The following is a 26,309-nucleotide window of genomic DNA, read 5'->3' as shown; positions in this document are numbered from 1 at the left end:
TCAATTTACAATGAATATGTCATTCTTGGAGGACTTAGATACCTTGTGTGGCTGTATATAGTCTTGAGCTTACATAGTATTTAAAACAGCAATAAGGAATTAATTTTCTGTCATAGTTTAACAGGGACCCACCATCACAATATACACACCTACACAAAACTAAAAAAATATTCCCTAAAGGAGATATTATTGATAACGTATCTGAGTAACCGATTTCCTATGTGTGTTGATGATATATGCTCTAAATCATTTATTAAACAGTTTTAAGTTATTTATTCATTTTATCATAATTGGGAACAAGTTATAAAGTTTCGGGGCTACATAATTAGGCAACCTAAGCTGAATTTTTCAATTATTTTCAAGAGGTAGAGCAAAAAACTTGTTAGTATGGGTAAATGAGCATGTCAACTTTATATGTATCAATGATATATCGTTAATTTTTATAATACATATACAATTCACTAGTAGGATATAGTCTGTTCTCTCTATACATTATTTTAAAAATATGATCCTGTATTATTCTTAATGGTTTCAAATTAAATTGATAGGCTCCACCCCATATTATAAGGCCATAGCTAAGTCATGATTCTATTAATGATTTATCTATTTAAATGAGTAATTTTCTCTTTAAAAAATCTCAAAGTATATAGAAATTATGAACGAGTCTTCGTATTTTAATTGTCAAATAATCTACCTATTCTGTCCACTTCAGATTTTGGACTATTATAATTCCCAAATATTTTACATTTGACACAGCTTTAATTTCAAGGTCTGGGCGTATTTGGCTTATCAAGTTATATACCCAAATCCTTAATCTAGAATCATGTTTTTACTTTCAAATCGAACCTTAGAAATCCCATTACCCTAATCTACAAACACTGTGAAAATATTTAAAGTTAGGCCTAGAAAATGTTTATTTAAAATAATAAATCATATTTTGACTGAACTTGACTCGTTCGAAACATTAGTTGAACTTTGAAGGCGTAAATTACCTTAATATTGGTCTTTTGGTGTTCCAAACTGAGCTGGGTGGCCAACACCTGACTCAGCTCCCTCCACCAGCTCTCCTTGGCCGCTTGCGTGAAAAAAGTGACGAGAAACGTCCTGGCAGGCGACGGCCATCCCAAGTAAAACCCAGTTTCCGATTCTCGATAGTCCTCCATCCATAGTTCTGACACCCTCACGCTCTCCTATTAGTAAATAACGATTAGTATCATTTTTGACATACAATAATAGCCTTCAATGTTCCAGGTACATATTTGGAATAAAATGTCGTTTTATTGGGGGACTTTAAGGTCATTTTCCACGTCTTCCAGGTATGTTAAATTGTTTCTCTTTCAATTTTTAAGTTTTAAGATAATCTTGTAATGTAGTAATTTTTGAACATCCTTATAATATTAAAAATAAAATATAGTTTTAGTCCAGGATTTTGAGGTAATTCTTCCACGTCTTGTAGATATTTGCAATATAATGTTTTTATCTAATTTTAAGTTTTTAGGGTAGGCTATTGCATTTTTAATTTGGAAAATTGGAAGGTTTTTGGATTTTCCTAAAGTTTTTTAGGTTAATGAAGTAATTTTTTAATTATTCCAGGCATTTTACAATAAAGTTTTGTTTTATTCCAGGCTTTTAGAATCCTTTTTCCTATTTTCCAGACGCTTGGACTGATTTTTTTATGTCTTCCAGAGATTTAGCGTAATTTAATAAAATGGAAAATTACGTCAAATGCCTGGAAAACGAGAAATTACGCAAAATACCTGCAAAGTATAAAAAAATTATTGAAATCTCCGGAAGGCGTAGAAATGTCCATCAAATGTGTAAAATAAAATAGAAATGTAATTCACAAAAGGATTACAGTAAATGTTTGGAAGTCATAAAAAATCACTCTGAAAGCCTGGAATAAGACAAGACTTTATTTTAAATGACTGGAATTATTAAAAAAATTATTTGTTAAACCTGGGAAGCTTATCAAAGATGTCTAAAAAAGTGGAAATTCTTAAATAAAAAAAACGCCAATAATTTACCCAAAAAATCTAAAATTAAGTAAAAATTTATTTCAAACGCCTGGAAGACGTGAAAAATTACTATCCGAAAACCTGGAATAAAAGGAAGCCTTATTCCAAGTACTTGGAATGATAAAAAATTGTTCTATAAACTTGAAAAATTTATCAATTCCAAATTAAAAAAAAAGAAAATTGCAAAAACTTAAAATCATAAAAAGCCAAAGTTTTAAAAAATATATTTCAAATACTCGGAAGGCGTGGAAAAAAGTCCTGAAATGAAACGATATTTCATTTCAAATGCCTGGAATAATATAAGACTTCCCGGAAAATCCGGAAAATGTAAAAATTTTGACTTTGAAGAGAAAAAGGTAATTTTGCACATTATTTAAAAATGAAAAACCAAATATGCCGCCCATAAGAAAAACCAAAATTGATGATGGTTGGCAAAAGACAAAGTGGCATGTTCAGGGTCGAATTTAACACACCTTGTATACACAGATATATTAAATAATAATATAATAATAATAATCTTTATTCAAGTATAAGTAAGTATATAGAGACAACTAGGAGCCAGTAACGAAGACGAAAAAAAATGTCATCTGCATACTTTTGTATTTTGCAGTGTTTTAAAAATTTAGGAAATTGGGAAGTATATAAAATAAAAAGAATTGGTCCCAAAATTGACCCCTGAGGGACACCTGAATTAATGCCAATATGATTTATTGCCATTCAAAACCACCCTTTGCAGGCGATTCATAAGATAATTCTGAATTAATTTGATTGAACTCTGATAAGAAACCAAGATATTCCAAAACTAGTAATAACGTATCATGGTCTATGGTATCAAATGCCTTGGAATAATCGAGTAGAACCAGAATAGTACAATTACCTTTATCAATAGATCTAAAAATGTCATCCGTTACATTAAGAAGAGCCGTAGCACAACTGTGACCTTTTCGAAAACCTGATTGCGTGGCGTCAATCAACTTTTCAGACTCCACATAGTCTACAATTTGATTCTTCAGGGCTCGTTGGATAACCTCAGACAATATTGGAAGAATGGAAATGGGCCTTAAGTCATTGAAACCCTTTACATTATTCGTTTTCGGTATTGGCACAATATCAGCCCGTTTCCATTCAGAAGGAAATAAAAAAATATTTATTAGATGACAAATATATTTTAAAATAAAAGGACAGCAAAATATTTAAAAATTTACATGTATTCCATCAGAACCAACCGCCGTAGTCTTGACTTGGGTTAAAAATTTAGACACTTCAGTTTCTGAGACGATGACAAATTTAAAACTTCCAGGTTTTGCACCAATAACTGGTTTTTCATAGTATCTATGAATTTCAGCAGAAATATCACTTGGAGGGTATTAAATAAATGAAATGAAATATGGCATCGTACATGGGTTTGTTTATATACCTTCAATTTAAACTGTGGTACTCCGGTGGTCCGAACCTTCTTGGCGATCAACAGTAAATCCGAAAACAAGAAAAGGTGCCTGGACTTTGAGTTCACTGCCAACTGCGCGGGTCTCATTTCGCACGGCGCCTCCATCAGGAATATCCTTTTGCATGGTAACGATCTGCCGTGGTCGTAGCGTGGTTGTGGTGCCGTGAGGTCGCCCAATGACTTTTTCCGAAACGATTTGGTCTTCTGCAAGTACAAATTGGTATTTTTATATTAAACAAAATTTGAAAAACATCTTCTTGAGCAACTGTAAAATTTTACATAAAATGTGTTTACAGGATTTGGTATGTAATACAGTTCTAGAAATTTGACATCTTTTAAATTTAACACCTTACGACAGGTAAGTTTAGTTAATTATAGTAATAGTATTATATAGCATTATAATTTTAGTAGATTTAGGTTATATTTTATTTTTATTTGAGTGATAATGTATTTTAAATTATTATAAGCTATGAAAAACACCTTTATTTTCATATAAATGAAAATTGCGTAAAGTTTTTGTGTTTTTTCGTAAAATTTGTAATTTAAGATTTTGTACATATTGGGAATTTCGGAGTCACATTACCATTTTCCAAATTTACCATTCAATCATTTTCATCATGGTGTTTCAAGTAGTACATTACATGATGAATTAATTTATAGATGTGCGTTAGAAAATTATGAATATGAAAATGGACATCATTTACCAACGTTTATGAACACCTTAGGAAAGGAAAAAACGTTAAAATGTCCTTTGTACTTAAATTAAAAATTAAATAAATTATTTATTAGTTTATCAACATTAATAACTCGTATATTTAGAAGACATTCCTTTTCAAATAATTCCCTATCTACTATTATATAAAAATGGATGGTCAGTTTTTTCTTTTTAAGCTTCCTGTATATGACTTCAAATTTAAAAGGAGAGGAATTTTCTGATTTCAAATATATTTGATTTAACTACTTTTAATTTTCAAATATCGGGCTCCAAACTTTAAAAAGTAGGCGGTGCATTGTTGTTTGACATTTACTAGGGAATAAATAACTTTATTTAAATATCGCTTAATAAATATTAAATCTTAAGAATTTACTGTTTCTAGTTAATTCATTTATCTTACAAAACGGCAAAATGATAATGTCTTCTGAATCATTTGCTTTCTAATAAACGTCAAACACTAACAATGGACAGCCTATACCGAGATTTTCAATCTTTTTTTAAAGTTTGGAGCCCGATATTGCCAAAACGGTTTAATTAAATGTAGCTAAACTATACAGGGTGTCCCGAAAGTACTGGGAGTACATAGAACAACAGTAGATTCCTTACGTCAAAATAATGTGATTGAGGTCAACTTGCCTTATCCTAACTTTAATAGTAACTGAAATACGGGGTGTCAAAGTATTATTTTATTTGTCGTTTTTTTCTCATAGGTCCTGAACCAAAAATGACATGAACTTTAGAACATACGAGTTTTCGAAATTTCGTATACAGTTTTCGGGGTAGAGGGCGCACTTTTTGGGAGCTCCGTATATTGGTATGAAAAGTAACAAAAGAATTTCCTATTTTAATATTACATAAAAAATGTATAGGTACCTTATTAAAGTCACCATTAAAAAAAAAAAAAAAAATTAAAATAATAGTATAAATTTCACAAAAATGTCTAGAATATTGTTTAAGTTATTATTAAAAAACTGATTTTTTTTAAAACTTTAACACCCTTAGGACATATTATGTTTATAGGAACTTTTTTTTTTAAAACGGGTCCAGGAATCACCCCCTTAAATATTAGCACGTCTTTGTATATTTGAAATTAGAAAATTCCGCTGTTTTTAACTATGAGGACATATAAAGGGTGTGGCCAAAATTTGACATCATTAAGAGAAAAAAATGTTGACATCGGATTCAAAAATTTTAAGTCAAACTCCCAGTTTTGTATACAATTTTTCTCTTTACTTTTCACCTAGCCCCTTTAAAGAGGAGGGTCAAAATATGGGGAAAGACCAAAGAAAATAGAGTACATGAGATCCGAATAAATCTCCTAGAACGTTTAGGGAAGTAGAGGTCGACGGGATAGCAATTGGTGTTGGGATTTATTTTCTAATTAATTGATAGGAATAACTTATTTTAACCGCCCACATAAGACGTGTTGAGAATATTCACCAACCCCGCGAAAATATCGAAAAAAAAGATGAACAGTGTTGCAGGATGCTCCAAAACGGTCAATCCTAGTGACGATCAATCACTTCAAGAGCAGCTTAAACATTTAAAAGAATCAGATGACAAATACTATAATCCCTTAGAAAAGACTTATATATCTAATAACGATCATAATGTAGAAAGAATCTCTACCGTCCGTCCAAGACTCAAAACATGCGGAATGAAGTGGCATTGCAGGAAAATTATAGGAGCGGATTTGGATAGCCTTAAACGAAGTTTAGAAGAAAAAGCCGAAAAAATACCTACTGAAGTTTGGTGTGCAAAAAAAGTTATGTGATCTTAACTATGACAAGAATAATAAAATCGAAGAGTGCATTCAATTTTATGGAAAGTATTTGTCCAAATTTATTTTTGTAAATCAGCTATATTTTTACTTAAGTACTGGGGAAAAAGTAGTTCCAATATTAGACAGGGTGTTACAAAATTCAGTGCAAATTCGTATAAACATGTATCCTAAAATGCTTTTCCTGAGAGCTACAGCCCGTGCAAATTGCTTGATGAAAATCGGTTATTTGGAACCGTAACTAGAATTATGCATCAATTCTTCTGAAAATTTGTATGTCCCCGTTTTTTAAGTAGTTTTTTTATTTTCCGTCCCAAAAATTGTGTAAATCCAATTTTAGGGGAGGCTTCAGCAGAGCTTATGGTGCTTATAAGAAATTTAAGAATCTAGTAACACCGTCTAGTTAGTCATCGCTTGCATTATTTCGATATAGTTAAGCATTTCCGAGAAAATCGCTGATAAACGACTAGGGAGCATTATTATGAAACTATCAAATTAGAAAAAACGAAGTGGGCTGAACTGCTTTAATTTTTGTCAAATCAAATTAATTTTATCGAAAATATACAAAAAACGAAAAGTTTATTGGCTTATTAGATGACGTTCTGGATTTTCAAATTTCTTACTGGACACATAAGGGCCAAAAAAAAATATATGGGCAATCATAAAGGTAAGTCTCTTGAATCCTTCTCTAAAATTGGGTTTACAGCATTTTTAGGATGAAAAAAGTCAAGAGGGCCCTAAACAATGGGGACTTCCAAATTTTTAAAAGATTTGATGCATAACTGTAGTCAGTGTTTAAAATAATCTATTTTCTTCAATCAATTTGCGCGGGCTATAGCTCTGAGGGGGTGCATTTTAGCACACATGTTTATAGGGAAAAAAGTCTTATTTAAACTCGAACAATATGCTCTTAAAATATTTGTTCCGAATTTTTTTATTTTTTTTATTATTTTATATTTTGGTGAGGCACTAAATTACGCCTTTTTTGTTAAGTGGTCAAAAGGAAATCAATGAAAAAATTAAATCAAAAAGAAGAATTAACGCATTTCTGCTTTTTCTAAGAAAAAGAAGGAGAAAAAGATTATTTTCTTCACGAGACTTATAATTAAAAAAACACAAAGAGGAGCAAAATAAATGAACCGCCTGTAAAAGAAAAATTATTAATTTCGTCCAGGCAGTTGAGGTCATGAAAGAGAAAGACAAGAAGAGCTGAGTCTGTAGTAACTCAACTGCCTATAAAAAATCCGTTAATATTTTTCATGTGCTTAAAGAAGAAGAAGAAGAAGAAGAAGAAGAAGTGCTATATGAAAAATATATATTTTTTACACATCAGAACCAAAATTGCTACATCTTGCGTACCTGTAATCACATTATACGATGTTAATTATTTAGGCAAGTGTGTAAATTGAGTATTTTTTTAAGAATGCGACAATCACATAAGTAAAAAAAAGAGAACTTTACACATAAGACACGAAGCATACGACATTTTTTCAACTATACCAAAATTTTTAAAGAATGTAAACTAATTAATAAAAATATACACTAAAATTAAATTAATTAATTAGGTTTGGTGAAAAAATCGTATTTTATCCCTTAATTTTTAAATACACGTATTATTATATTATTAGGAAAGTAAATTAATTAAATCGTGTAATTTAAGGAAGGGAACATGAGTTTTTTAGAAATATATGAAGACATATCCTTTATCGAAAGTTTTAAGGTACCTTTTGATCTATACTTCATAATGACTTTTATTTTTCCCAAGGAGGCAACAATAGCATTAGAGATGATCCAAAGTTTTTACTTGAAAATTCAGCCTGACTCGGGAACGAGATCCAAGACCGCCTCTAAAGGTAAAACGCTTACAATAATGAAGAATTTATCGAAAGAGTTGCAATCAAAAAGTAGTTGCTGTGGCATTAAAATAAGCAATGATTTAGTGTGTATTTTAAGATTTTTTTTATCAGTGTGACCTAATAATGTTCATTCACTTGACGTTAAAATTCAATGGGCTCGGCGAATAACGTATACCGCAGCAGGAAACGTGTTTAATGGTAATTCGGGTAATTATTTGATAGATTTTCCGAATAAATTAACGGATTTATATGTTGCGAACATTTCAGGCACGGGTTACCGATTTGCATCTCAATGGTCGATTACCGTATGCTAAGAAGTATTATTGTATTATAGATTTAAAAGTCTCTTCGTGGGTCATCCAATAGGATTATTAAGTTTAATGAACCTTTGTCAATTTTAGGAAGGGAAATTTCGGATTTCAACATGTTTTTTATGGCCTATAATAACGCGACCTTTTACCGGCCGGTTTTTCGTGACAAACTTGCCTTTTTGGCTTTTATAAGATAAGCCAAAGCGAGATTGAAGTTTTATGTATTTATAGAGAAATTTCCAAGCATCTTCACCAAGATAATGGGTATAATTTACGGTTTGAAAGGAGGCTTTAAATATAACTGTATTCTTTTAAAATGTGGCTTTACAGTAGATTTATTACGTTTTTAACGACAATAAGTGGAGGTCATTTATTTTTTTTTTATCCTAATTATGGTTTAGAATATTTCTATTTTAAACTAAGAAATACATAATAAAGATTAGAATTATTAATGGAATTCTACCTTTAGAAGCTGATCAAGAAATAAATCATAGAGGAGACTTCTTCTTGGAAGTTCTGTACTCTGTCGAGGAGGACAAGAAACCTTACAATTATTATTTCATAAAAGTTAAACGGTTAAGAATGGTATATTGAATACTATTTAAAGACGTTTATAAAATGCGTTTAATAGAATGAGTTTTTCTTTTAAATATAACTTTACTACTAAATTGCAGATGTGTAAATCCCTTATCAAGTTTTTTAAATGCCAAAATTTTCTGCCCTTTTGTTAACAAACTTGTACATGATATACATATATTCTACAATTTAATAAATATATAAACTGGCTAGGTATAATGATATATTGTAAATACCTATCGAGTCCAAATGACAATATCTCTAGCCTGTAATAATGTGTTGACTTTTATTGAAAACATGTGAGTCTCGACAGTTCAGTTTCATGTATATCATCATATACACAGAGTGTTTTTTAAACTTTTGTTCTACAGGCTATAAATATGATGTGCAGTCTTTCGGATAGTAAGAGAAATCTACAGGACATGACTTTTCGATAAGAACTTTGTGTAATAGTAATGAACTATCCTTCAACATATCCAAAACAAGTATGTCAAACTTCAAATGTTCTCTAGCTCACATCTCTTTAAACCATAGTCGAATAATGATAAATTCATAGGTCTCATTATTGATGATAAATGTAAATTTGACGAACACATCAGTGCTTTTTCAACAAAGCTGTCTTCTAGTTGTTATGCCTCAAGAGTAAATAATAACAGAAATTTACAATTACTTGATTCAGAGGAACAAGTAGCGAGGAATTCGTAAGAACAGCTCTTGTACTTTAAAATAATTGTGGAAAAAAGACACCTATTCAAATTCTACCTTATATGCTTTTTTCTCTCACAGGAATTCATTATGGGCAAACAATATGTATATAGGAAACAAAGTACAGAAATATACTTGTCTTAAATACTCGTTTATCCGTCGACGTTTTATTTAAACTATGACCATTTACATATAAAGTATGTGAAGAAATTCTTTCAGGTTTGTCAGGCGGTTAAAAGATCAACGGCTGCGATTAGCTGATTTATTTAACAGCTGGGAACGCTTAACGGGATCAACTTTTGATTAAAATAATAAAAAAATTATTTAAATTTATGTTAGGGTTTTGTGAAATTATGACCCCGAGGGAAGTACTCACTTTATCCAATAAGATCCCATTATCTCCATTGGCGTTTTAAGTTCCCCCAAATGCTGGTAACATTAAATATCACGCTTTACATACAGACAATCCCAATTTTAATTAAAAAACACACTTTTATTTCCAAATAATTTTCAAGGCAACATAACCTAACCTAACCTAAAAAAAATATTGAACGACCATTATCTGTCATTAATGTCAACGTCAGGAATTCAACATATTTGCATTCGACCATTAGACGCGATAGAGTAGCATCCCATTTATTTAAAAAAAAATACTTACCAAAGTATGGTGTGTAGTCATACAGGGTTCGGCCATATGAAGTCCCAAATAGTCCTGAGGGAATAGGTCCTGGATCCTATCGAGATCTTTTTGACGTCCATCGAGGTTCGGTTGGGAACCGCCTAAGAATCTGCTATATTCTGCGAGACGTTCGGCCTGAAATTGGAAAATGTTTTTTTTTAATTCTTTATAAATTTGTTTCGGTAATAGAAAATGAAAGTGAACGTCCTCATATTATACTGCTCCAGTGATACAAATAATTACATTTTTTCAGCGTATCGGATATCGCTTTCACTTATTTACTTTTATTTCAGATATCATTATTGCAGACGTTAATTATGTAAAATTTCCACAATAATTTATAGTTACCAAATCTAAGTAATTACATGGTCTAACGTGAATAATAGAGAGGCAAATTGGGGTTATCGGACCAATTATAAGGCCGCGGACAAACACGTGACTAGTGTTAAAAAGGGCGCCATTTTTGAATTCTAATCTCTTTGACAGGTGCATACGTGCCCGATCCGACCCAGAAAGAGTCCGTACTATCGGGTCAAATCGGTTCAAACACCTCTCGAAAAATCCCCGATACCTTCAATAATAGAATTAAGGCATCGTTAACATTGAATGTCGGTTGATAGATAAACTTATATCCGAGCAAACAATAATGTTAAACATCAAAGAAAATGTCGGGCGATTTTGTTTTATTTGAGATAAGAAAATCGACATTACGCCATGACGTTTTTGTTTCTTATGCGCGATGTGCAAGAATTATTATCGCTTTTTTTGACAAATAAATTGTTGTTTGTTTTCGGATAATGATAGCATCTGAACTGCCTTATTAGAGTCATAACATATAAGAGCTCTGATATGACGAAATAAAAAGGGAAATACTTAAATGCCTGGAAGAAGAATATATAATTATTTGTTTTTTTTTCAGGAATTCATGCATCTCTTCCAGGGACAGATTAAGGGATTTTGATGCTTTCCATGAATTTGGGGTCAATTTCCAGGCATTGAATGTCTTCTAGTAAGGGATTTCCCAATTCCAGGAACACCGAGTCCCTGGAATATGAAGTGTTTTTTCCCTTTTTAAGGAATTAGGATGGTGCGTTGGTTCCTGGGTAATTTTTAATTAATTTTTTTTGTCCAGGCATTGGGAAGTAATTTTTGTATTTTTCCAGGAGATTAAAATCATTTTTTCTGGACTTGGGAAATATCGTGATTATTCCAGGCAGTCAATTTATATTCATTATGCGCTCCTGGAATTTGAGATATTTTTCCTTATATCAGGAAAATTTGAAATATTTAAAGAAATGTTTTCAGAGTGTTTTTTTTAAATAAATTAGTTTTTTTGATTTTTTTTTAGTTAAAACAAAAATAAATAAATAAAAAACGTCATCAACGGTTTCCATCAAACGTCAAGTCTGGAGAAACCAATTTTTTTTTTGTATGTTTCTTACAAAACTAACGATTATTTTGATTAAAAAGACATAAAATATTACTTTTAATGCAAATAATTGATCAAAATTATGAGAAAAACAATAAAATATTAGTAATTTTTACTGTATTTGACATTAAATTTGCAAAAAAAAATTTAGAGGAGAAAAATTAATAAAAAAAATTTGGTTCCTGCTAGGAATTGAACCCACGCCACCCGCTCTCCAAATGCATTCCATACCCTTGCAGAGTTGTAGAGGGAGTGGTGCAAGTTCAAACCCTGGTGAAACCATGAATTTTTTTATTTTTTTATGGATTTTATGTATTTTGTTTATAAAACTAATAACTATTTTGACTAAAGAGCTACGAAATATTGTTTTTTAAGCAAAAAATTGGTCAAAATTATGAGAAAAAAAATAAAATTTTATTAACTTTTACTATATTTGACATTAAACTCGCAGCAAAAAAATTATTAGATGGAAAAAATTAATAAAAAAGTTTACTTCTTGCCAGGGATCGAACCCGGGCACTCCTTACACGCATCCATTATACCTTCAGTCACTCTTGCAGAGTCGTAAAGCGAGTGGCGTAAGTTCAAACCCCGGAAAAACCAACTTTTTTTTTTTCTGGTTTTATGTATTTTGTTCAAAAAACTAATAACTATTTTGACTAAAGAGCTACGAAATATTGTTTTTTAAGCAAAAAATTGGTCAAAAATATGAGAAAAAAAAATTTTGTAACTTTTACTATATTTGATATTAAAGTTGCAGCAAAAAAATTATTAGATGGAAAAAATGAATAAAAAAATTCACTTCTTGCCAGAGATCGAACCCGGGCAACCCACTCCTCAAACGCATTTCACTACCAGTCAGTCACCTTTGAAGTTGTAGCGAGTGGCGTAAGTTCGATTCCTGGACAAACCAATTTTTTTTATTTAATTTTTCTGGTTTTATGTATTTTGTTCACATAACTAATGACTATTTTGACTAAAGAGCTACGAAATATTGTTTTTTAAGCAAAAAATTGGTCAAAACTATGAGAAAAAAAATAAAATTTTAATAACTTTTACTATATTTGATATTAAACTTGCAGCAAAAAAATTATTAGATGGAAAAAATTAATAAAAAAGTTCACTTCTTGCCAGGGATCGAACCCGGGCAACCCACTCCTTAAACGCATTTCACTACCATTCAGTCACCTTTGAAGCTGCAGCGAGTGGCTTAAGTTCGATTCCTGGACAAACCAATTTTTTTTATTTAATTTTTCTGGTTTTATGTATTTTGTTCACATAACTAATGACTATTTTGACTAAAGAGCTACGAAATATTGTTTTTTAAGCAAAAAATTGGTCAAAACTATGAGAAAAAAATAAACGCTTAATAACTTTTACTATATTTGATATTAAACTTGCAGCAAAAAAATTAGTAAATGGAAAAAATAAATAAAAAAGTTTACTTCTTGCCAGGGATCGAACCCGGGCAACCCACTCCTCAAACGCATTCCACTACCATTCAGTCACCTTTGAAGTTGTAGCAAGTGGCGTAAGTTCGATTCCTGGACAAACCAATTTTTTTTATTTAATTTTTTTGGTTTTATGTATTTTGTTCACAAAACTAATAACTATTTTGACTAAAGAGCTATGAAATATTGTTTTTTAGGCAAAAAATTGGTCAAAAGTATGAGAAAAAAAATAAAATTTTAGTAACTTTTACTATATTTGACATTAAACTTGCAGCAAAAAAAATATTAGATGGAAAAAATAAATAAAAAATGTACTTCTTGCCAGGGATCGAACCCGGGCAACCCACTCCTCAAACGCATTCCACTACCATTCAGTCACCTTTGAAGTTGTAGCATGGGGCGTAAGTTCGATTCCTGGACAAACCAATTTTTTTTTTCTGGAATATATAATTTGCTTGCAAAACTAATGATTCTCTGATATAAAAAGCCATAAAGTATTTTTCTAGAGTAAAAAATTGCATAGGAATTGTTACTGTTTAAATGAGACTTATTTATAGCCAGAGCAATGTAGTACAAAAAGAAAACAATCTACCAAAAAAACTCGTTGGTTTTCTAATCCTGCCTAATATCTCCGGAATGCGTCATTGTTTTGGCGCGAATTTATCAGAACAATTCGGCCCAATTTACTCGACTTTATGCATACCGCATACCTTCACGAATAGGTTTAATACTTAACATGTTAACCAAGCAATAATAAAACTGGAAATATTTCGAGATATTATCAAGATAAAGTATTACAGACGTTATTTTCTATGATGGTCATATTTCTCATTTCGCAAGTTGTATTTATGCCGGTGCCTCTCCTTAACATTCCGGGCGTTTATTCAATAAAATGTAGCGAAGAGACGAGACGACCAGAGCGGCCCCGGTTGGTTATACCGAGAATTCATTCAATTTTGTTTTATTTTTTTGGTTTAAAAAAACCGAAAAAAACCCTGAGGACCGAAAATAAATTAATTTAAAAAGGCCCCTCTTTCTCTTAGATTTCACGGACCGGTGACTTTCGAAAACCCCGTGAAAGGATATTAATTTCTTTTTTTTCAGGACATTTTGTGATGGGGGTATTATATAGTATTTCGGCCTCGAGTCGAATTAATTTTGCATATTTTTTTGAGTCGTTTGCCTTAAGACAATGTGCTGAACAAGGATGGACATATGAAGAAAATCCTGTGATAGAGAAAGATGGAAGATTGATTTAGAAGAAATTTCCTTTTCAGTGATCGTTCATGTCACACACATGAAGATTCTTTCTTCTAATTGGAATAATTTTTCCCTATTCCAGGCATTTGAAGGAAATTTCCTTTTTTTTTCTTTTCCTCATACTATAAAGACATACTTTTCACATTTAAATCTCAAAAACAATTATAGGAATTACATCACTCTTTCTTTGAACAATTTTAAACGTATTACCATGGACAGTACATACCTAGCAAGAATGTTTAAAGAAACTTGTACATTAAACAATTTGTACTAAAACCATATCCTTCCCATCAAAAGATTCTCTAACCTTTGATTGTACAATTTTAGCTGTTCTATTTAAAATTACTGCTTTTTTCAAAGAATTTTGATTTATCTGTCTTTTTAATTAGATTCCATGACAACTGACAGGTCTAAAATACCGATGATGTCATAATGAAACTCGACGTTTGTTCTTAAGGCTTGCTTGCATCCTCAATTTTGGTTTGTTTTTAAAATACCGACCTGGATATTTAATTTTTTACTGTAATCCTGAACATAACCTTAAGTTGAACGTATACTTGTTTCTCTCTAAAATATTGTTTTAGCCATACGTTTGTCTTTGTTTGATTATTCGTTTATTTGTGCCTGGAATAAGAAAAAAGGTTTTTTTCATATTCAGTTTGAAGGCTGATTGCCTGGAAGAGATAAAAAAAAAATTCAATTGACTGGAACAGATTTTGAGTGCAAAAAAATCACTCGAAATTCATGAAGAAATTAAACAGTTCAAATGCCTTTAAAACGTCGTATTTAATTAGTTAATAGTCAATAGCTTTATAATAACAACAATAATTGTAAATATTATTAACAATTATTTACAATGAAACTTCCTCCAAATTTAAGTAGAAAAAATTCAAAAAAATATATAACGGATCTCTTGTTATGTTTGTGACTTTATGAGACGACAGTAGTTTGGTAATAGCGTAAGCAACACATCACATTATTATCGCTAAATATATATTCTTCTGAAAAATCACTGTTTTTCGTCCATATTATCCAATAAAATGACTGCGTTTTATCATTGATGTTGTGCTCTACTCAGAAAGAGTGTTTTTTCACATGTTTCATTAGTCTTCAAATTGCTTCCTTAAAAGCAGCTGAAATAATAATTTGTTTCTTCAAGGAATTTCTTACGTTTTCCAGACTTTTGAAGCAAGTGTCAATTTTATTCTAGGCGGTTGAAAGATAAGATTTCAACAAAATTTCAAGAGGATTCTGAAGGCCTTCTGATGAAATGATCTCAACTGCCTCGAAGGAATCGTTAATTTAATTCGTACAGGCAGTTGAAAAAGAAAATGGAATTTCAACGAAATCTTGAATACCCAAAAGCCTGTAAATCTTTTGATGACATTACCTCAACTACCTGGAAGAAATAGTTAATTTCGTTCATCGAGAAAGTTGGAATTTCGACGAAATCTTGAAAAGATTGAAGATATTTTGATGAAATAATCTCAACTGCCTTGAATGAATCATTAGTTTAAATCGTCCAGGCAGTTGAAAAGAAATTGGAATTTCAACGAAACGTTGAGAAGACTGACAATCTTTTGCTGAAATTACCTAGACCCCACATAAATATCTAATGGCCCTTTTCTGGAGTACAAACACTGAACTAAAAAGTGAATTTGAACATGAACCCCAAAAGCAAATTCCATATCGAAGGTGCGACTCGATAATCGCGAAGTATGCAGATCTGGCGATGGAGAAATTAAGACTGGTGGCAATAACCCTTAGGGCGTAGCAGCCTGATGAGACTTTTCTACATACATTCACAATATGGTCTTCATATTTAAGGAACTTGTCTATGGAAAGACCTAAAAACTTACTGAATGGTGGCATGGTGATGGCTTCATTATTTAAACATATATCATTTGTATTACATTTAAAATTAAGGATATTTGTTTTGGAAACATTAAATGTCAAAAAATTTGCATCACACCAGTCTTTTATTTTTAACAAATCTGCACGTATATTGGCCTCCATTTGAGAAACATCAGAGTCTTGCCAGAGGATGGTGGTATCATCGACAAACAATGTAAATTTGCCAGTTACCTGCAGTTGTGGCAGATCGTTCACATAAATGAGAAAAAGTAAAGGAACAAGTACTGATCCTTGCCGAACACCCACATTTATATTAAGTTCCTTAGAGATACCACCATTAAATTTGACAGCCTGGACACGATTTGATAAGTAGGAACGGAACCACTCAAGGGCAGTTCCTCTGAAACCATAGAGTTCCAGTTTCATCAGCAGCACTCTGTGACTCACGCAGTCAAATGCCTTGGACAAGTCACAGAATACCGCTGCTGCAACTTCACCAACATTCAGTCGGTTGTACAGGTGCTCGAGAAAGCTAAAGATAGAATCATTTGTGCTCACAGACTCACGAAAGCCAAACTGCTGAATACTCAATAGGCCAAACCTATTTAAAAATGAAACCATCCTCACCTTAACGAGCCGTTCCACTATCTTGGCTAAAGTAGGCAATAACGCTATAGGTCTAAAGTTAGGACAGTCGCGATCGCCACCCTTGTAAAGAGGAACAATCATTGCTCTTTTTAAGCACTCTGGGAAAACTCCAGACATAAATGAAAAGTTAATTGACTCGGCCAATACTTGCAAAGCAACAAGAGGTAAAGCAGAAAATATTTTAAGAGAAAGTCCATCCCAACCTGATAAACTCTTATTCTTAATATTAACCATTAACTGTTTAAGCTCTTCTACACTTGTGGGGGCAAAAAAGAAAGATTCGGCTACTACCACATTGCTGAGATAGCTCCTGGGATCTATTTTTTGTGAGAGATTGGCTGCAGTATAGCTAGCAATATCAAAGTAGAAGGAATTGAAGACATTGGAATCTAAGGTACTTGGAATAACCAAGACATTATTTTTGCCCCTTAGCTCATTTAAAATCTTCCAAGACTCTTTTGCTTTGTTGGAGGAATTATTTATCCTCCTTTGAAAGTAGGTCCACTTAGCCATTTTGATTGAGTTTCTGTAAATCTTGCGGTATCTGTTATAATAATTTAAAAACGTTGCATTGTTCATAGCGTATTTCCTAATGTAAAAAAGGGAGCGCATATTTTTCCAGATACTCGTAAACCCTTAGTATACCAAGGTTTTCTATTTCGTTTTCTAATATTGACAACAGGAAAAGCAGTGTTAAAATTGTTTAATACTATTTGATGAAAGCTATGCAATGGGTTAACAGTAATCAATACATTATTCCAACTTGACATATTGCAAAGCAAAGAGAATTTGCGGAAATTAGCTCTAGTATAAAGTCTATCGCGTCCAAACTTATTCTCATATTAGCTGCACTATTAAGCTTTACTAATCCCACTATTGCCTCATGGTCAGACAAAACAAACCGGCATTGATTGTTGTACACTGAAGACTATGAAAGAATTCATAAAATGAATTGTATTGTAATATCTGCTTTTTGAGCACTATTACATATCTAGTTTTTAAACTCGATTACTACACCTCAAATGTTTGTTGAAATTCTTCTGAAAAATCACTGTTTTTCGTCCATATTATTTAATATAACAACACTGTTTTTATACTAAATACTTATGTATAAAATTATATCAAATTTAAATAAACAATGTTATTAAATTAATTTAAATTGAATATATATTTTCTACAAAAACATTCTTTTTCAAGATATCCTTTACCCACCACCCACCCACCCCCAAACATTTTCCCAGTAAGACCTTGTTTTGAAAATTCAACGTTTTTCGTTCATAATATCCAATCGTGTGTTGCCAAACCCAAAAAATTGATAAAACTATAAATAAATTTTAATGCAAAAATACAATGCATGTAATTTAAAAATCGATTATTATTAATAGAAGCTTACTGTTTGGTTTATTGAGACAAAGTCTTTATTATGAATATAGTTTATTATTGAAGAAAAGGGGCATTGCATTTGGCAAATATAAAGAGATCTCTATTAGAATACTTATTATATAAACATATAAATTTGTTATCTTGGCATTTCATTTTTTTTCTATTCTTCCTGACATACAAAAAAATTCATTTTAATTGTCTGAACAAAGGACACCAGATTTCGAATTTAGGGAAATTACAGAAAAATCACTCGAAATCCATGGAAAAATGACGTAGTTCCAATACCTTGAAAACACTGTATATGTGAATTAATTAAAATGAAATGCCTGGAAAACATGAAAGAACCCGGACAAATTTCAAATAAAACATCAACTTTTTTCCAGGAATTTCAACGTTTCCTGCTTTCCTGACGTTCGGCATTTTTCTTTTTTAATTTTTCCAGAAACTTTTTTGAAATTTGAAGTAGTTTGTCCATTTTACCCATTTTTTAAAATACAAGGCATCTAAGGGCAAAAAATTGCATATTTTTTGACTTTCACCGTATGTTCTACGAAACGCATTTTAGCCAATCGATGTATTTTTGTTCGGAAAATTTGACAATCATAATAAAAATATAGTTGCATAAAAACCAAAAGACCTACGCTATTAACACCGTATTTATTATTAGATTTCGGGATTCTAATTACTAAATACCTACATATCTTCAACTGTTGTTGAAATGATTTAGGCCTAGGAGCTGAAGATTCCAATATATCCATTATATTCAGGAATATTTTATAATTCAGTAAAATTATTCTAATAATAATAATCATTCGGATATTCAACCATATTTGCTTTGGTGCACTTTTCCAAGGGATCAAATTCATTCCATGAATTATGTGTTTCTGTCTCAGGACTATTTCAAAGTAAGAAATCAGAAATCCAAAGTAACTTTTAATTTCCAGGAATTTCGGAAAATTTTCGGAAAATTAAATATTGTCTGAACAAGCGGAAAAATTCGAAAGCAGAGAAATCACTGGAAATTCATGCTGAAATAAACCAGTTCAAATGTCTTAAAAACACTATATGTAGATTAATTAAATGGGACTCCCTGGAACTCTGGACTCCTGTGAAGAAACTTCAATTTTCTTCCAAAAATTTGAATGTTTCCGTTTTTGAACTAGTAGTGCAGCAATCTAAAGTAATTTTGTTTAATTTCATTGGCATTTGAATAATTCATGCATTTTCAGGAATTTAAGTAAATTGTTCCTTTTTCTAGTTTTTTTTGCTATTTTTCTGGCATTCAAACTTTTTCCTACTTTATCGATTATTTTTAGATTTCTTCGAATAAATTTTGAATGCAAGGAAAACGTACAAAAACTTGGAGGATACAACAAATGACTGGTTGTAAAAAAAAATCCTCAAACATCATTTACAGGCTGAAGAGTCATTCTCCTCTCAGTAATTTTAATAATTTATAACCGAAATTCAAAATCTGACAGGTGGGTTCTTCCTTAAGACGGATTACCATAATCCAATTAATCTTTCGTGTATCAATTACACGCCACATAAGTAAGACTTACGCAAGGCGCGTTATTCAAATTTAAAAAGCGCATTTGTCAATGTTGCTTCTATATGTAGATACACACACGAATTTTTCCCGATTATGACGGATGACCTTCAATCTTTTAAATAGAACTATAAAAAATTTTAAGAAAAAAAATGGTCGATCTATTGAACCCTATTTGTCATCCTTTCACCGTTCTTATGTAATCTATTTAAATATGCATAAGTTTCCCCGAGTCACTTTCTATTTGATCGGTTATGTTTTAACCAATTAGTGTTAGATCGGTTATCGTTTGTATTATTTTATTATAGGCACTAGATTATTTGTTATTGACTTACAAGATTCTGTATACGGCTTTATCTGGAAAACCGCACTTTTTACGTAAAGAATACTAAAAATCATTTTTGTAGAATCGATCAAGATCTACAACTTTCGTAATAACCTTGTAGTCCCTAAAATCAACAGAACTCGAGATATTTATGGTTAAATTTTTCCAGAAGCTGTATCTCAAAAAGTACTGGCTCTACAAAAAATTTGATAGTAACTGTTTTTGTAGAGCGCAATGGGAGCTATAACTTCTGTAATTATCATGTAACCCCTAAAATCAACAGAACTCGAGATACTTTGAGTTTAATTTTTCTAGACGCTGTATCTTAAGAAGTATTGCCTCTATAAAAAAATTGATAGTAACTATTTTTGTAGGGCTCAATTAGGTCTACAATTTCTATAATGTCCATGTAGCCCGTAAAATTAACAGAACTCGAGATATTTCAAATTTAATTTTTCTAGAAGCTGTACCTCAAAAACTACTGGCTCTACAAAAAATTTAATAGTAAGCGTTTTTGTAGAACTCAATGAGATCTACAATTTCTGTAATAACCATATAACCCTTAAATGCAATAGAACTGGAGATATTTAGAATTTAATTTTTCCAGAAGCTGTATCTCAAAAAGTACAGCCTCTACAAAAAAATTGATAGTAACTATTTTTGTAGAGCTCACTTAGATCTACGATTCTTCAAATATCCATGTAACCCCTAAAATCAATAAAACTCCAGATATTTATAATTAAATGTTTCCAGAAGCTGTATCTCAATAATTACTGGCTCTACACAAAAATTATTACTGGCTCTACACAAAAACTATTTTTGTAGAGCTCAATGAGGTCTATAATTTTTGTAAAAAGTATGTAAGCCCTAAAATTAACAGAATTCTAGATATTTCAAATTTAATTTTTCCAGAAGCTGTATCTCAAAAACTACTGACTCTACAAAAAATTTGATAGTAACTGTTTTTATAGAGCGCAATGAGAGCTATAACTTCTGTAATAACCATGTAACCCCTAAAATCAACAGAACTCGAGATACTTCGAGTTTAATTTTTCTAGACGCTGTATCTCAAGAAGTATTGCCTCTATAAAAAAATTGATAGTAACTATTTTTGTAGGGCTCAATTAGGTCTACAATTTCTATAATATCCATGTAGCCCGTAAAATTAACAGAACTCGAGATATTTCAAATTTAATTTTTCTAGAAGCTGTACCTCAAAAACTACTGGCTCTACAAAAAAATTGATAATAACCATTTTTATAGAGCTTAATGAGATCTACAATTCCTATAATAACCATGTAACCCCTAAAATCAAGAAAACTCGAGATATTTAGAATTTAATTTTTCTAGAAGCTGTATCTCAAAAACTACTGGTTCTACAAAAAATTAGTATAAGCCATATTTGTAGGGCGCATCGAGATCTACAATTCCTATACTAACCATTTCTCTAAAATATTCCATCAATTTCTATATAAACATACCTTTTGCCTTTGAACGTGAATTAACGTATACGAGGTAGGCGTACGGCCAACGGTCCAACACTTTATACCCATTAAAGTCCCAATTATTAACCGATTAGATCGAAAAAAAAACCAGTTTATAATTAAATACACCCGATCGATTTCAAATATCGACTGAAACTAACTGGCACTCGAAATGCATTTTATATATTATATAAAATAAAATAATTCGAAAATAATGTTGGGTTTACTTGAGATAAGAAGAATTTTCAAAGATGCTGATAAAGGGCTTATTAAATATATTAGATAATTATACGTGGGTCAACAAATTAAGGGATTGAATGAAAATTTTAGTGGAATATACTGGGTGTGTGCGTTTAAGACGAGTGAACAAAAAGGGATTTTTCAGGTAAAGACTGTGGATTTTTGGACGTTTAAAAAAGTACAATTTTTTGAATGGTATGATCCATTTTTTACTCTCGAATATTAGTTGAAAGTGGGTGCAAGAAGAAAATATACAACTTTTTTTTATAAAATCTACAATCTTTTATCTGTTAACGCAATTTTCTATGTGTCCCTGGAACTTAAGACAATTTTCAATTTTCTAGGCAAAATAATTCTTTTATGTTTTCCTGTACTAACTCTTGTATTGTTTTCCAGGCAGTCAAACTAGGTTTCTTTGCCAAATTCTTCCAGACACTCCAGCTCTTCAAAACTTACAATGTTCGCTCCAACTAACACCTATTTTCCCATACATTCCAATACTCGACAGTAAATCACCCTGTATTTCAAAAAAAATTATTTTAATATGGTGACGACAATCGTCCCTTATCAATTATAATTATGACTCAGCTAATTTAAATAGAGAAAAAAGCCAATTAGGCCCAAAAAATTGATAAAACAAATCACTATACTGCTACCACAATACCATCCTTATCATCTCTCACTATTGCCACCGAACATGACTCATTCTTAGCCATAAATCTTTAAAGGTTTTAGGATATACTTGTCGGACGTACTGAGCAAACAAATCTGTTATCTCTCTTGTAATTTCTTCTTGTCTAGACTCTTTTTTCAGTTGTAAATAAGTTGAGTCTAGACGGGGTGGGCACGTGCCACAACCTGTCGCCAAAAACCCTTATTGATTCTTTAGCTTTACCTGTTTAAATAAACTGCAATGTCATATGCAGACGACAGCTATATTTGGTCCTTCTCTATTCAGAAGGTCTTTAGAGAGTGTCGGAATGCGCCTATAACCCAAATTTTTATGGAATTTTTATTGTCCCGATGGGCGAGCGAGAGATTAAATAAAAGACGACCAGCGATCGGTTCCCTCGTTATTTTAATACCGGGTATTTTATGTGGGATTGTGGGCCATACCGTCACCACATAACTCATTTAAATCTCATTTTAACGATAAAGTTACACTTGGGCATACCGTTAACTTATGATTACTATGTAGATTGAGTGCATCATTTTTTATCGATTCTAGGGACTCAGATGTACAATATCGTCGATTTTTTGGGTTTGTACTGGATTTTATTTTCCAGTTACACAAGCTGAATTGCCTTGGATATTTAATTTCTTACGCAGTATTGTCTACCACAAACATTTTACAAAAACGAGTAAATTTCTAGGCTAAAAAGGGCCAAAAAGATAGTTACTTGTAATTTTTTTAAATTCCACTTCACCAATTGCCCTGAAGTTTATTTCTTTTTGTAATTTTGTCTACATTTTTTGAATCCGAAATAGAATAAATGAATCTGAATTTGAATGGCCAAAATGGGAATTTTAAAATTTGGGTTTCAGTCAATGACTAAGTCGCATTCATTTATTGCTAATTTAATTCCAGACATTGATTGCAGGAATTCTAGATTTATTTCACAAAAACACCTAATCACAGCAAAACAAGTTCAAATTTCCCGGCAAACATAAGCTGCTGGTGGCGCCGTCGTCGACTAACAGTCAAAAAATTCATGCTACTATCGCCTTCTGGTGTAAGTGACTGAATCAGAGACCAGAATACCGAATCCATCGATGTAAAAAACTAAGTTCTACTAAGAATACTTCATTTCTCATGAAGTTACATTTTTCTTTTAAATAATGGCTTCAATATCGTGAAATAAAGAATTCTTGATTTTCCAGATTTTTGAAATAAATATTTTATTCCAGGCAGTTGAGATCACTCGGACATAAAATGGGGATTTTTAAAAAAAATGTATGTTTAAACTTTGTTTTTTAATCAAGGGCTAAGTCCCATCCATTTCTTGCCAATTTTAGAGCAAAAATTGATTGCAGAAATTCTAGATTTATTTCCCCAACAAACTCTTAATAAAACTCTAAAGAATAAATTAGTCGAGTGACACCTAATTAGCAAGAAAGTAGGTTAAAAGTAAAAAGTAAGTGCATAATATAAATACAAAGTACATAAATACTTTCTATTATATAGAAAATTTCTTAATTATAAAAAAAATTAGAAGAAGGGCTTAAAATGGACTCAAACTCTTCCATAAATTCAATATTAACCCAATCACGGCAAAACAAGTTTAAATTTCCCGGCAAACCTAAGCCGCTGGTGGCGCCGTCGTCGATTAACAGTCAATTCTACTTGGTACCTACTTGGGTCTGAGATGTTCATATAAATTGAAAAGAAATCACCTCATTTTTTTTGGGTTTATCCCTCCTTTTATGTCTGAGTTAGGACCTGGATTGTCTGGAAAAGTTCCTTTTCTTACGCAGTTAAGGCTACTACATACAAAGAGCGTTTCATCATGAATTGTGAATGATGAAATGAATGAAATTTTAACTATTTTCAGGGTGTTTAAGATAAATATTTTATTCCAGGCAGTTGAATAAAGAAGGAGGAACGTTCTACGAAGTATAAAAGTGGTTAACGGCATTTAAGTTAAATCCGAGAAAATCAAGTTTTACTATGTCGTTTTGTATTGATTCTCTTATGCATAGTAAACTTTGCATCCGTATTATTCACAAACAATATTTGTTTTTGTAAAATGAAAAGAATAGTGACATGTAGAATTCCATACCGAATCCATTGATGTAAAAAACTGAATTTTGACAAAAATGCCAGTTAAGCGTTTTTATGCTTTGGACAGCAGTGTTCTGGTAAGAAAATCTCGATACTCCAGATTTGTGGAATAAATATTTTATTCCAGGCAGTTAGATGACCGGTTTTTGTTTTTTTCAGGAAGTTCTACTAAGAATACTTCATTTCCCATGAAGTTACATTTTTCATTTAAATAATGGCTTCAATATCGTGAAATAAAGAAGATTCTTTATATTCCAGATTTTTGAAATAAATATTTTATTCCAGGCAGTTGAGATCACGTAGGCACAAAATGACCAAAATGGGGATTTTTTTAAAATTTGATTTTCAATCAAGGGATAATTTTAGTCCAAAAATTGATTGCAGGAATTCTAGTTTTATTTCCCAGGAAACCTTTATTGAAATTCAGAATAAATTAGTCTACGTTACAATAGACAATCGAGAAGAATCAAGTGACACCTCATTTCTTGCTATTCTTTTGCTTTTTGAAACTCAAAATTACAAACGATTTAATCTTTCAGGTTTTTAACGTAAATTTTTTATTCCAGACAGTGGAAGTCACCGTTTTCCAAGTTTTATTTTAAAGAAGATAGATACATTCCAGAAAATTGAAATTCAAGTTTTTTTACTTTAAAATATATTTTTCCTTTAAATGTTGTCAACATCCTGAAAAAAACAGAAAATTAAATCATCTTTTTTTAATCCTGGAAAAAACTACACAATATTGCTCTGAAATGAGGAAATTTTAAATTTTTCCACAGTTTTAACAAGAGTAGTAGAAATAAATATCTCCTTCCAATTTTTAGAAAGTTCTGCTAAGGAAATTTTATTTTCCATGAAGTTACATTAAAAAAAAAGAATTTTAATATCCTGGAATAAGCACGGAATAACGTTTTTGTAAGAAGATTCTTGATATTCCAAATTTTTGAAATAAATATTTTATTCCAGGCAGATTTTTTGGGTTTGTACTGGATTTTATTTTCCAGTTACACGAGCTGAATTTCCTTGGATATTTAATTTCTTACGCAGTATTGTCTACCACAAACATTTTACAAAAACGAGTAAATTTCTAAGCTTAAAAGGGCCAAAAAGATAGTTACTTGTCATTTTTTAAATTCCACTTCACCAATTGCCCTGAAGTTTATTTCTTTTTGTAATTTTGTCTACAGTTTTTGAATCTGAAATAGAATGAATGAATCTGAATCTAAATGGCCAAAATGGGAATTTTAAAATATGGTTTTCAGTCAACGACTAAGTCGCATTCATTTATTGCTAATTTCATGCCAATTATGAATTGCAGGAATTCTAGATTTATTTCACAAGAAAACTTTTATAAAAATTCAGAATAAATTAGTCGAGTGACACCTCATTTCTGACCTGAAACTCAAAGTTAGAAATTCTCTATAGAAATTTATCAATTTAAAAAAAAAATTAAATGAGAGGCTTAAAATGAACTGAAACGTTGCATTAATTCAATATTAACCTAATCACAGCAAAACAAGTTCAAATTTCCCGGCAAACATAAGCCGCTGGTGGCGCCGTCGTCGACTAATAGTCAACAAATTCATGCTACTATCGCCATCTGTTACAAACAACTGAATCATAGACTAGAATACCGAATCCATCGATGTAAAATACTCAATTTTGACAAAAATGCCAGTTAAGCGTTTTTATGCTTTGGACAGCAGTGCTCTGATAAGAAAAATCTCGATACTCCTGATTTGTGAAATAAATATTTTATTCCAGGCACTTGACATCACCAGTTTTCCAGGAATTTCTACCATGAACAATTTATTTCCCAT

General features: G+C 31.4%; 1 protein-coding gene across 2 annotated transcripts in view; it reads right to left on the bottom strand.

The window, feature by feature from the left end:
• LOC126736988 (rho GTPase-activating protein 20-like) overlaps positions 1-26,309 on the bottom strand; it is a 200,992-nt gene that overhangs the window by 23,566 nt on the left and 151,117 nt on the right. For both annotated transcript variants that reach the window (XM_050441645.1, XM_050441646.1), the window contains 3 exons: positions 10,064-10,219; positions 3,433-3,666; positions 993-1,190 (listed from right to left, as the gene is read on the bottom strand). In XM_050441645.1, the coding sequence (XP_050297602.1) occupies positions 993-1,190; positions 3,433-3,666; positions 10,064-10,219 (588 nt within the window). The remainder of the gene's footprint in view (positions 1-992; positions 1,191-3,432; positions 3,667-10,063; positions 10,220-26,309) is intronic.

This window comes from Anthonomus grandis, chromosome 6, assembly GCF_022605725.1.
Source record: "Anthonomus grandis grandis chromosome 6, icAntGran1.3, whole genome shotgun sequence".
In the NCBI taxonomy this organism is placed as follows: domain Eukaryota; kingdom Metazoa; phylum Arthropoda; class Insecta; order Coleoptera; family Curculionidae; genus Anthonomus; species Anthonomus grandis.
This window is presented reverse-complemented; position numbering and strand designations above follow the sequence as displayed.